We start from the raw sequence: 13,936 nt of genomic DNA, 5'->3' as shown, positions 1-13,936 counted from the left end.
ATCAGTGGTGCATATTCATGTGTATTGAGCGGGAATCGAACTTTCAACTTTGATGGGAATTGTGGAGGCCTCCGACTTGAGTGGGAATCGAACCTCCGTCGAGATTGTAGCCTACTACGGACCGAGTAAAATCTAGACAGAGGTTTGATTTTCACTCAAGTTGGAGGCCTCCACAATTCCTATGAAAGTTAGAAGTTCGATTCCAGCTCAAGACACAAGGTAAATACACCACTGATGATCCCAAACAAGAGTAAAACTCGAGTATGGCATATTGTATGTTCTTTCGATTGGGATCTCAATGGGAAAAACGAAAGTTTTCGGCGCATCAGACGTCTTTAACGTATTGAGGCCTAATACCTCTTTCACAGGCTGATTTTGTGTATAAAATTTTTTCAAATTCAAACAAACATTGCAGAAAAAGTTGTAAACATGTTATATGCGTAAAGAACTGCCAAAAATGTCTATAAAGAGATAAAAATCAGACTTGTTGTAGTGACCGAATTAAAATTGTTTAAGATTAATACAATGTTCTCCAAAATGAACAGAATGTTAAGTTTCAGGATTAAGTGTTGGTTGCAAATGAAAGCAAGTAATCTATCTTTTTTTATTGCGTTGCACTCAAAGCAACATTGGTAGCATGGCGGAAAAACAAGGCGCTCACTTCTTGATTATTATTTATAGTCTCTTCAGTTCTGTGCAGTTTATTTTATCACAACAAACACAATACAGTAGGCCTACATGTCAAGCATAGCTGATGTTTGGAAGGTAGAAGCAAAAAAACAGTAACGTGCTTCAGACCGCAATAGGATAAATGCTTTAAAATTAGGCACGGTCGTAACACCTTACCAAGACCAACGCACTTGATGAGCGTTGAACCACCAACCGTTCGATCGTATCTGAAATGCTGTAAGCACTTGGCCACCCAAAATAAAAACTACAACATTAGGCCTACAACTTAATTGACGAGAACTTGGAATATTTGCAGTTGTTTCCTTATAAGTTAGTGTGATTTTTTAAGCGTCGACTGTAAAAATTTGCAAACATATCCTTTTTCTTAAATTGATCTTATCGGTGCCCTTTCTTTCGCTCATGCATTCAAGCCACAGGACATCCGGTGACGTATGTCACGTTTCAAGGAATCCACTATGAGCAGTGGCGCCGGCAGGGGGGGGCAGGCGGGGCAGCTGCCCCCCCAATGTTTTGGGCATCATCTTTTTTTTTTTTTTTATTAATACATATTAATATTTTTTTTTTAATATTTGGATCCCAACCTCAAGTAAGTCAACTCAAGTTGCAAGGGGGGGGGGGGGGGGAGGTAAAAGCTCTCTCTTTAAAAAGAAGTATGGAAAACTGTAAAACCTTGATGACTAAATAGTACAGTAGATAAAAAGATTTTCTACAGAAGCAAAGATATAGACTTTTTAAAGTTTTAACTAACATCACATTGATGTAGAAAAATATCAACCTGTTAAATTTTTGATACCTCAAATTCCCATGACTTCTTCCGCGCACATTTTGGCATTGGTTGCTTGCAGTGATCCTTTCGCTAACAAAACGTTTTGTTTCAGCAGTTTTGAGTTGTTCGATTCTTTAGTTGTAAAGGAGACTCAATTTCTCCAATATTTATCATTTATGTTTCTTCTTTAATCTCAGCAGAGTGTAAAACTTGTAAAAGTTTTTTATCCATACGACGTCATGAATGAAATTATATCTCAAATCGGCATAATGACGTGACATCATCTAAGGATTTTACCGAAAAATAAATTAACAAATTCGATCGTCAAAAGTGTTTGATGGTGGTAAATATTACGTAATGAAAAAAATGTGATAAGGTTGGAAGACATTACGTCATGTATTTTCAATACAAATATGAAGTTTAAAATTTATTATTTTGTTCATAGTCGTAATCCACCTTCAAAGCGGTACTATAAAGAACAATTTTCGATAAGGGGGGCATCAAGAATAAGTCGACATGACTTTTAACCCTTAGAAGGTTGGGCTCCTGGAGTCTTGCTCAGTTTGGGGGGAGGGGGGGGCTGTCAATTTTTCTTATGCTTTAGGAGTGATATCTCTGTTATTTTGGCACGGTTTCAAAATTTGGGATTCACTTTGTATAATTATTCACGCTGAGCATATCCGAAAATTAAAACTATATGAATTTTAGAACTGCTCATATACGTTGAAATGTTGAGGTCACTTATGAGTGTAATTTGTAGCGTGAGTTTACACATTATTTTTTGGTAGAGTAATAAAGAACGTGCATAGTAATGTTGTGATTAATTTTTTTTACATTATTTTACATACAGCCAATGCCCTTTACGCTGTTAAACAGTTAGGATTAACGAGACATGGGCCAAATTAATTACTTTCATCCAGCTGATGGGAAAATGTTTTACAATAGAATATGAAATATTTCAGAGGATGTGCTGAGAAACGCCTTATATCTTTCAATTTATAACCTTTATTCGCTCAAAATTTCAGCTCAATAGAGGTGAATAAAAGTTAGGAAAAGTCAAGAAATCTCGTAGTCGCAGCCTCAGTGGTTTTAGAGATACAACTGTTGATACAAAAAAGTTGAATTGGCAGCCCCCCCCCCCCCAACCTTCAAAGGGTTTGCATTGAGTCAACAGATCTATACCTTAAGGTTTACGTCAGCTCCGGAGATCAGTAAAATATAAGGTTGTCATTTTCAGTGCAACAAGACCATTGATTGATTGGTTTAGTGAGGATTCGTAGTCCCATTGCTTTCATTTTGAGTGATCATACTGATTTTCAATTTATTCCCACAAGACGTTACGTAATGAAAAAATATATAACTAAGGTTGGAAGACATTACGTCATGTCTTTTCAATTCAAAATGAAGTTTAAAATTTATTCTTTTGTTCATAGTCGTAATCCTCCTTCAAAGCGGTAATACAAAGCACAATTTTCGATAAGGGGACATCAAGAATATGTCGACATGACTTTTAAGGTTTACGTCAGCTCAGGAGATCAGTAAAATATAAGGTTCTCATTATCGTGATTGTAAGCCGCGGGAAATTTTTTCTCTAAAAAACAGATTCCCGGGAAGCTAAATATTTTTTCCAGCCCTGGTAAAAAACAAGAGAAATTAAATAATATACTCTGTCTTGCATGTCTTGCACCAGTGGCGTAGCCAAGGGAGGAGGGTTCGGGGGTTTCAACCTTTCAAATTGAATTTACGGATGTTAATACATTGTTTACAAGAAAAGTTTCAGCCTATGATGTAATTTCTCGTCAAACTGTGCAAGGATGCAAGCCATCTGCAACTGCTGAGATCGCTTGTTCGATCTAGATTAACATCTAAACAGCTATTCGTTATACAAAACTTGAATATATCAGAAATAGCCTAAAGTAACTTCATTGTCTCAAAGCTTTTTGTTTGACACTCATCAAGATGTATGACCTCTATGAAGTTACATTTTCTAAACTTTGGGTTGACTTCAGAGCATAAAAGTTAGTGACTTACCGGAATAAGATCGTTTTTTGAATCAACCAAGGAGAAAATTGATAAATAATAAAACTGTAATAATCTCGCAAAAAAAGCAATCAACCTATGTCTCTAAAACAAAGTTTGCCTAATTTTAAACAAAACTGCATTAAAAGAGCGAGTTTTGCCAATACCAAACATTCAAATATCTCAGTCTGAAATTAGCAACAAGAAAACATAGAGACTTAGCTTTATTTCCGAAAAAATGCCGAAGAAAACATGATCTTATGCTTTTGCTATGCCACCGGACAGCACCATTTTACAGAAATATTCATACCCACAATTTTGTTGAAAATGCTCTCAGAATGCACCAAACTGAAAGTAATTTTTCAAAATTTTCTGGGGGAGGCCCCCCAGACCCCCCGCCGCTAAGTGTCGCCTTCGGCGAACACGCCATCGGGCTTCGCCCGCCGGCTGTCAACACCCCCCCTTTCAAAATTTTTGACTATGCTATTGTCTTGCACTGTCAATATTTTGCCCCTCCAATGTTGAAGGTCTGGCGGCGCCACTGACTATGAGGTGGACATAGTGTTCACGTGTCGGCTGTTGCATCTTTATTAGCTTTTAGTTCAGTTCAGTTCTTTCACATCAAAAACAATACACGTCAACATAAGCAGAAGTCTAAAAAAAAGTAGAAGCGACAAAACGCAAACGCTAAAACGTGCTTGACACCAAAATAAGTTATTCAGTAAAAAAAGTTTTTCTACGTTGCAAGTTTGCTTTTCTAAAATTTTATTACGTTTTATTGTCTCTTCATAAATATTTTATTCTGCCAGGCGCGAACAATATGCTATACTGGCATGCAAATAAACGTAGGCTAAAATAACTGGCAAAAAGGTTTAAAACGTGCATGAACAGTTTTGATATATAAGCTTATATGGCAGGATTAGCTCAACGGATCTTCGATTAGGCTACCGTGATCATCAAAGTTAAAACACATTTTTTGTTTGTCGTATTCAGGTTTACACTCAGTGGTTGAAGATCTAGATTAAGTGGACGGGAAGGCAAGGAAGCCAATCTTCGTGTGCACCTTCAGGCATGCCTTCAAGTGTCATGCCAAAGACACAGCCGCGTGCTCATGAGCGGTGTCGAACCGGCGTCCTTTCGAACATCGTTCCAGGGCTCTCACCACACGGCAATGCAGTCCACAAGAACTTATTAATAACATACAATAAAATCGTATGACTTACAATGCAATTTGAACTAGCAGTACATTATCTTTGAATGGACTAATACATTCAAAAAGCACCCTATGGCCTATACCATTGTAAAGTCTAAACTACAAACAAAGCTTACAACATTGTCGGGTGAGCAAGAAGCCGAAAACGCTCAACTTAGTACCTTATTTTACATAAACACAATGTTCGACCAATTTTATAGGCCTACATGATTTTATGGTTTGCGCATTACAAATAAAAATAACTAGCAATAACGAAAATAATACGTTCCAAATAATATACAAACATTTTTCCTAAAAGAGTATTTTGAGATTGATAAACATATTTAAAGGAAAAAAAGGACAGCCTTTTGCTCATAACCTTCTTTGATCAGCATATATTATACTTACAATATATATTAACGCACCGATTTTCAAATGTGAAACAGCTTGTCGCGTCTATTTCACTCTATTCACAACACTATTTGCTACTATGAAACAGGATCCAAGGTGGAGGATCCAAGAGGGCAATCGTTAGCCCTCTAACACATAGAAAAAGTAACTTTATTTATGATGCATTTGGCAAGTCAGATTAATGTAGGCTTAAAGATCATTGCATTTTGTTGAAATCGGTGCCCCAACGCCAACGCTACTTGCTGGATATGAGTAGGCTAAAAGAGATTAAGTTTGGATTCTAACTCAGTTTGCCTTGAGTGATCTTGGCAGGATCAATAGAAAAATCATGCAGCCTACAGTCTTCCCGAGAATCATTGCACTTTATCGGCTTAACGACACGATATCAATGAATGATGTGACTCAATGTAACAGTCAACTGAGTTGCACGGAAACTGCAGTTGGCCTCTATATGCACATAAGCTTGTAGCACGTGATATTACGTAACGCTGGCACCGGAGGTTTTTAGTCGTAATTTTCAAGATTTAAGCTTTTTAGTTTTTTTTTTATTATTTTCTGTTTGAACTTTATTGTATAGGCCGATTAAAATTTTTTAAAAACTAAATACAAGAAAAATTCTCAGAATAAGTTTTCCCACCAAATTCAAATGTTTCGCAAGTTGTAGAAAATTTCTTGGAATAATTTAAATTTAAAAAATTCTTTATCACGTTTGTAAAATTTGGCAGAATTTTGCCGATAAATCTGAAGGTCTTTTATGTTAGGCTTTAGCCGTTTTTAGTGCTAATTTTTTACACTTTCACGTGGTTGGTGGTTGAACCATTCCTGGAAATTTATAATTCAATTGTTTTAACACACGTATCCACTTATGCGCGAGATGTACATCCTTTATGCCAATAAAATCGCGTTCATATAACTCGACAAACAATTCAACAAAACGTTTTTCAAAAGACGCCGACTGACTTTTCCACGAGGACAATACTTTGAGGAGTGCTTCCGTTTTTTCATACAATGGTCTTTCACTCATGTAATCTGCTTGATAGTTATGTACATTTCGAATTTGCTTTACAAACGGGCTCACAAACCCAACACTCATTCCAACGTCATGCATCAAACGCTGCATGATGTAACTTCTCCAGATGTCACTAACACGCCCATGAACCGAGATGGGGAGAAATGTCCCCCACAAAGCGTAGTGGATTGTTGCTTGTGCATTGTAACTGGAGAAAGTCCCAAGCGGTAAAAGCACGCGACGATCATCCTCAAAATGCATAGGTAACTTTCGAGTTAACCGCCATATGGCATCCATGTCTGGATCATAATTCGCCAGACTTTGAACAACACCAATCTTTTCAGAAGAAATAGTTGCTTTTCTAGTCGATGTTTTCCACGTATTAGCATTTTGAATTTGTGTCAATGGAAAGCCACGAGGCCATGCGACATCAATGAGGTTTATAAAAGTTGGATATGGGTTGAACACAGTGATATTGTTTGCTTGAAACCAAGTGTTTGCAGGTAGCCAAGGCACATCAGATATCAACTCGTTGTCATCATCAAAATCGAATATAGCAGAAGCGCCGTGCATGATGGCGTACAAATAACCTATGTTCTTACGACCAAAGTGGTTCCAAGGAATATCAGCAACGATTTCTAGGTACTGCATTTGCTCTTGATCCTCTACCGATAAAAATACAACAGTGTCATTTTTCATAACTTCATACTCTTCCACTGGTGTTTTACGGTCAGCAACAATTACCAAACATATTTTGGGTTGCTTAGAAGCTTTGTAAATACTTTTTGTTGGGGCATTTATAGTAGTAACCACTCCCCAAAACTTACACTGTGGAAGTGAATCAGTGTTCACAATTTTGGGAAGCGATTCTTGTAAAAGGGGCATGTCAAAAGTTTTCTTCTTCTGACCGTCAAAAACATGACCAGAAACACCAGAAATGAGATTTTCAGAATCTTTTCCACAATCATCGTTACTCGAATCACTGAATGCTTTTGCATCGGTTGATCGGGGAATGATGTTTATCACGCACTCCTTGACAACTCCTGCTTCCTTCATGTCGTTCACACCCATCATTTCTCCGTTTATATACACACTGCCTACAAACTCATTTCTTTTTCGAGTCACTGGAAACGGTTTCCCACCACCAAACTTTTCACATGAAAAAGAGTCATGTTGCAATAAGCTTTTCCTACCCATCGGCCATATTACTTTGTTCAAAAAATTCATATGCTGCAAAAACGATTGATTCGTCACACTTGATAGCAGCTCAATTATGTTCGGGATGGTTTTAGTACACCACAAACCACCAGTCATAGCGAACTTTGAATGGCTGGGATGGTCACGCATCACATGAAGCTGCTTGTCGGACATGATCCAATCGTCCACGGCCGCTTTTTCGCGCAAGGACAAACGAGAGTCAACGTCTCTCGAGCACGACCGTTTTGCGTCTGCAGCTCCTTGAAAGCGCCACGTCATTTTGTTCAATTTGGAACCAGTCATGTCCACAAGATCCACATTTGCATCCTTTAATTGATTGATAACGTCTTTGGGAACAGTATTATCGTGGTAGACCCGCATCCTCCATCCAGGATAGATTTCCTTGTAAAGTTTTGCATTAGCAATAGCCCCTTCTGTATATTGCTTTTTGGTTCCATACAGTGAGTAGCAAATCAAATTTTGAACACTCTTTGAAGCGTTAATTTCATGTTTATTACTAATATTGAAACCAGTATCTGAATTAGCAGCTTTGTTGTCAACGGCTTCTTCTTCATTATATCTCGTTCTGCGCAGATCTAATTTTTCCACCGTGCTGTGTCTTCGTTTAAATCCAGACACTTTTTTGAAGTTCTGAAAATGGTCAACTTTGTTCCAATTTCTTGATAAAAAACGAGGAAATGCAAAATCATTTCCATCTACTGTAATCCAAATTCCCAAACAAAACACAAAAGCTCCAGATATCTACAAAGTAAAATTAAAAGAAAAGTTTCATAATAAAAAAACAACGTTGCCTGTATCAGTGTAATCAGTCACACTGCTGAAGTAGATGATTCAGATCTAATTTATATCGAAAATAATAAAATTCGACTTAAAACTTAATTAAAAAATATTTGTTGATTGGAAAAGTCCTGATAGCTAGAGTGAACGCTACGCAGGTATGGTTACCGAAACACAATGCTTGCTGTTCTATTAAGTAGCCTTCTTAGCCTTGTGCTGATTCCAGATAGACTGCTTCTTCTACTGCGTATAGCACTTTTAAATTTACTTTAAACCACTGGAGGTTTTGTTGTCGCTGTTGTGTGGAAGCAACGTACGTTCGCATATTTTTGACCTATCATTGCATGCAACCGCTCAGATAGCTCAGTTGGTTAGCGCGTGACTTCTGGGACGAAGAAGCTTCAAGATCAAACGGCTCTTGTTTGACTGTCGGGATCTGCGCTTGAGCAACGCACGTTAAGGACTGCTCTCCATTCAGCGGCATCCAATGAATGGAATTATTCCCCGGCAACAAGACTTCAACAATCGGAAACTTCACTCTGTCAATCTCGTTGACTGGGCCTGCGTCAGTGATTCAAAGCCTCTACAAGTATGCAAAACGGCCAGAATTAAGCTCTGCAAGAATTTTTCCCAGTCCGAGGATAAAAATTCAATCAATCAACCGATCAACCATCCACGATATGTGTCAATGAATGAAGAGCAGTCCAAAGTATTTTTTTTTTGAAGTGACCTTTTTTTAAACCAAAAACCGACAAAGTAAAACAACCCTATACCGCAAACATGGTAACAAAAAGTACTTACAAACAAAAGCATTGGAAAAGCTGATAACAACCATTTCAAATTCTGTTCCTTATGATTTCCCATTTTGAGATTAAGAATTTGTGCAATGTACAGACGTCTAACCATCAAGCACCTATAAAATGTGACCTGCAACAATAGTTTAAAATGCATCGAGTTTCTGCTGCATGCTTTTTCTAATGAATTTTTACTCTCAAGTACAAAATTAAGTCAGAGAAAACTAGTCCAAGGTGCGTTTGTAATCCAACGTGTAAACTCTACTAATTTGCAAAAAACACTTTGAAAGCTACCATGAAATAATTTTCTATCAATGTTGATTCTTGGGATGACTTAGGCCAAAAACGATCAACAAGGCGCAGTTTTATTTCTGAAGGCTCAGAATCAGCCGAAAAACAGCGTACGCTATCTGCCATAAATAATAATAAAAAAATAAAAAAAATGGGAACAGCGCAAGGCACCAGAGTTGAGCAAGAACTGTTGCCATCTATCCTTCTCTTGTCCACTGTTTATCCTGTAGCAGAAGCTTCAAAGCACAGATAGGTCAGTCATCTTCTTACCCATGCACAGTGCACACCAATCCCATACTAAAGCCTGATTCAGACTCGTTGGCCATCTTCGAAAACGAAGAGCGAACATCACTTATTTGCAAATACAACATGATGCCCTAAATAAAAAAAGAAAGTTATGCACTCTCGATGCGGAACAGGCAAGAAATGCTTCAAGAAATTCTTTTAAATGCTTAACAGTCGATATCAACTGATTCGTAGATGAGATCTTTTTTAATCTTTAACCTTCTCGAGAAAAGGCTAACACCATGAAGCCAAAGCACCAAATAGCTGTTTCTATATACCGTAATTTGAGTTGCATTTTTCATAAGCAACATAAATCTGTGGCGGCATTTTTCCGCTAAAACTATCCACGTGAACTGCTGCGATCTAGCGCAAACAGTCAGTTACCAGATGTTTTCTGCCAAAAATTCTTTCAGTTGGCTTACATAAGTTGTAATAAATGTTATGTAAATTCAACTTTTTGAAGTAAAAATATTTCGAAAAGTTTTGGAAACAAACAGAAGTTTGTAGCCTAGAGTATCCTTTCTAAAGGACATTTTACAGTAAAACGTTGTCTTCTTTTCAAAAATACGTCAATATTTACTACATCTTTTCTACGATGCTACGTAGTTCTCATTTCTCTTTAAGTTTTGTACCCTAAATTGTGTAGCCTACAAAACGTAGACTTTCTTGCTCAATTTAGCAATAGCAAAATATTTAAAAGTTGAATTTCCACGACTGAGTTTGGGTTTGGTGACCAAAACCAAATGAGGCCTTTGTTTGTGTGTATCATGAAAAACCTGTCTACACAAGTATGCATTGATTGATCTGACAGGAAATAGCTCAGTAATTCACGCACGTTTTGTTTTAATAATTTCTCACAATCTTCAAGCAATTCTTTACAGAAAATAGCAACATCATTAAGTTTTGTTGCAACCGGCCACATGAACAATGGTGTCCAATTGCCATTAACTATCATTAAATGTAGTCAAATCGAAACACATATTGTTTTCAACCCCAATGACAAAACCAGGGAGTCGAACCGAACCCGAACCGGTTTTCGTGCGACTTTGTCTGAACCTTAACCGGAACTGAACCGAAAATTTGAGTTAGCTTAAACCCTAACCGAACCCGAACCGGTTGAAAAAAGCGGTTCACTCCAGCATTACGTCATTGTTCGCATTGTGGTAAGTGAGGTTGTACGTAGCATGTTGTTATCTTGGAGGCCACATTGTACGGATGAATTATAGCCTATTCAGTAACACACGATCCACTATCATCGATGCTTTGGAGAGGAATTTTTTGACCAGTGTTGGATTTCAATAGTAGACCTAGGCCTAATTTTATCGGACCCGAACCGGAACTTATAAAACCGATGTTGAGACTATTTTTGTCGAAACCGAACCATACCCGAACCACAAATCATTGTTGTTGAACCGGAGTTAAACCGGAACTCTTAAGTTTCTTCGAACCCAAACCGGAACTGAACCAAATTTTGAAACAATCTTTGAACCAGAACCGGACCCGAACCGGAAAAATCAAACGGTTCGACTCCCTGGACAAAACCCTCTTTTTGGATGTCAAATGTCAAACTCATGTCAATTGTCAAACTCATGTCAAACTAACAGAACGATATCCCAGAAAGAGTAACTCCGATTACATTCTTGAGAATTTGAAAATAAGCACCTGTCATGGAAACCTCACATGGACTTCTTGCTGAGAACGCTGCCATCATGTCTCTGTGTAAACCCAGATAACAAAATCCGTCATTTTTAGATTGATTCAACGTCTGCAGACGTTGAATCAATCTAAAAATGACGGATTTTGCTGTCTGGGAAAAGCAACTAAACCGTATCTTGATAAAAAGGCGAATAGCAATTTATCATTCTTTGGTTAAAAGTTAAACATTATATTGCATTTCAACTAACTTGAAGTTATGGTAATAAAAGTATACATCAATAGTTGCAGCAAACATGCAATAATTTTCCACAAGTTATTTTCGATATTAATCAAAAAACAAGCATAAAAACCACCACGAAACATAATAAACTTCTAAAAATCTTTTAACTCTGGGCTACCACTGAAAAATCAATCTTTATGTCCACATCAAAAAGCTACTACCACTAACTTTTCACAATGTGATCTTATCCAAACAATCAAGCTGACAAAAGACTAGAAGTTATTCTTCATTAGTTCCATTTCTGTGTTTTAGGGGAGGGGAGCGCTCGCCCCAATCACTCCCCTGCCTGGATCCGCCACTGGTTCCACTCTTCTGCAGACATGGTGTCACAAAATCATCAATAAGGTATGTTTAACTAGTCATTTGTAACACAATCTTTTTCTCCTTTAGAAATGGATGTACCCAGCCTGCAAAGTTGCTCATTTTTATATCAACGTGGCGCTTGTAGCTGCTGAATAAACGCAAAAATGACCAATTTTGCCAGCTGGGTATGTCTATAAAAAACTTTAAAAAAATAACGAAATCCTGTGAGAATATCACTATAACAACAGACAGCCCTACAAAATAGTAGGCTATTTGTCATCACTATAGGTTCATGGCATAGCGACGTCATAGTTCATGGCTTTCCATGCTTCCACGATTGTAAATATAGTCCGTGTTTATAGGTTCACAAGCATAACCGGACTATATGAGCATGAATGTGTGCTTGACTTAAACATGGAAGTAAGTGGGATCATTGTTGTAGTACAGCCATGGTGGTCTGTCATTAGCCTATTTGGGGAGACATCCTTATGGAGTCTATACATATTCATATGTATCATCGGCTCTGATTGATGTGAAGACCCTCTAAGCCTGAAAGAACGCTTCTGGGTAAAGTACACTGTTGGGATTGAATTGATGTTACAGTAGTTTTATTACTTAAATTTTATGTTCATCCTGTAGTGTCATAAATTTCTTTGCAAAAACTCAAAACAAAAATATTCACACTTAATGGCTCGCTGGTTCTTGTGTTGTCTTTATTATTTCCGGATGTTTCTCCATTCAAGTAGCGATGACCAAGCTTACTGCTTCTACACTTGAAGCTGACGCCACTTACTTCCTTCCATTATTCATTCCCAGTGCTTGATACAGCATCACGTCTTCTCTGGTCCATGTCGATTGCGAGTGACAAGAACTCTTCCACGTCGTCCGAATGAATCAACGTTCCAATGTAAGATTACTTTTACAATTTCTTCATCTTTAAATTACCGTACTCGCAAGGTGTTGCGACAACACCAAATCTTTGTATTTAGTAATCATTTCGGTCTTAGGCATCCTTTAATGTTTGAGTTTTGTGGCTTCTACCCTTTTCAAGACCTTTGCTATGTTATGCCAAGTAATAAGTATCGCTTTGAATTTGATGGTCAAAAATAAAACAGCGCTGTTGCATAGTAGGCTACAGCATACACGCTACACGTTGGTATTGGGCTACATTTAATGAAAGAAAGTCCAAACATACTGATGCAAAAACAAGCCCAAGAGTGAAGCTACTCAGAACGCTAGTGGATTACAAAAGTAAAAAGTAAGATTAAGTATAGTTAGCAATTTAGTTTAAAAAAAGTTTAAAAGAAGATACATTATCGCAGTAAGAAGTTTGATAAACGAGAGTCAGCTTAAAATTATTTGAGACCAGAACATGTTTAGCCTATACATTTAATTTAGATTGCCAATTACTTATGATTCTAATTTGCACTTCTGACAGAGAAACCTATGCTATTACACTGACTTTGGATTATCCAAAAAAGCTGGGAAGCACTGCACTAAACAACTTACCTCAACGTAATACAGTACATTTGAATCTCGACTACATTCTCTCCTTTTAACAAGTTTTAACAATCTCATGTTGTTTTGAGACACATTACTCAAACCAGCCCAAAAAACCGCAACCCGAAACCTTAAAAAAAATCCCGCAACTCAGGACAAAAACCAGCCCAATTGGGCGTGAAAACCGCAAGGTTGGCAACCCTGTGTGGATAACTGTTTGGATAACTTCAAATTTTATAAAATAAACCGATTCAATAAAGAGGCATTGTTTTCACACAAATAGCTATACAAAGCTTTACCATGACCAAGAATTTTGAGCTTTTTCAATGTTTGAAAAAATTTACATCAAATTTGCCAGGGATATCTGTTGTTCTAGATATCCTTGGCCCAATCTTTAATACAATAGGCTACATAAGTCAAAATCATCTTCATGTTTTTTATTTCAAACCATCAAATCATGAAAACAGCATCACTTTGCCATCAGGGCTGTTAAGAAGACATTTGAGTCTGGTACCAATGAGATCCTCATGCCCCAAATTAAACACTTCTAAGAAAAACTTACTATCTAAGCCCAAAGAATACGCGGTGGTTTTTTTCAAATTCCCTGACCCCTCAATTTATCCCGAGCCCGATGTTAGCTGTATACATCAGTGGCGTATCCTGGTGGGTTGAGCAAGGGAAGTAATAAAACTTGTGGTGAGTTAGAGCGTGCCGAAGGCACGCGTATTCTAGGGAGGTCCGTGGG

General features: G+C 37.6%; 1 protein-coding gene across 5 annotated transcripts; it reads right to left on the bottom strand.

Moving 5' to 3' along the window:
• Positions 1-4,054: 4,054 nt before the first annotated feature.
• On the bottom strand, positions 4,055-13,378 carry LOC145767395 (uncharacterized). 5 transcript variants are annotated; one of them, XM_082579206.1, is made up of 5 exons: positions 13,201-13,336; positions 11,557-11,700; positions 9,438-9,544; positions 8,884-9,009; positions 4,055-8,046 (listed from the first exon to the last, which is right to left on the bottom strand). In XM_082579206.1, the coding sequence occupies exons 4-5, from the start codon at positions 8,986-8,988 to the stop codon at positions 5,875-5,877; spliced, it is 2,277 nt and encodes a 758-aa protein (XP_082435332.1). In that variant the 5' UTR covers positions 8,989-9,009; positions 9,438-9,544; positions 11,557-11,700; positions 13,201-13,336; the 3' UTR covers positions 4,055-5,874. The 5 variants fall into 5 exon arrangements, with proteins under 5 accessions (XP_082435332.1, XP_082435333.1, XP_082435334.1 ...); XM_082579207.1 differs by lacking the exon at positions 13,201-13,336 and adding an exon at positions 12,485-12,673; XM_082579208.1 differs by lacking the exon at positions 11,557-11,700 and having other exon boundaries at positions 13,201-13,328.
• Positions 13,379-13,936: the final 558 nt, after the last annotated feature.

Source organism: Aplidium turbinatum, chromosome 3, assembly GCF_918807975.1.
Source record: "Aplidium turbinatum chromosome 3, kaAplTurb1.1, whole genome shotgun sequence".
Taxonomy (NCBI): Eukaryota; Metazoa; Chordata; class Ascidiacea; order Aplousobranchia; family Polyclinidae; genus Aplidium; species Aplidium turbinatum.
The sequence above is the reverse complement of the archived record's forward strand: the minus strand, read 5'-3'. Positions and strand labels throughout refer to the sequence as shown.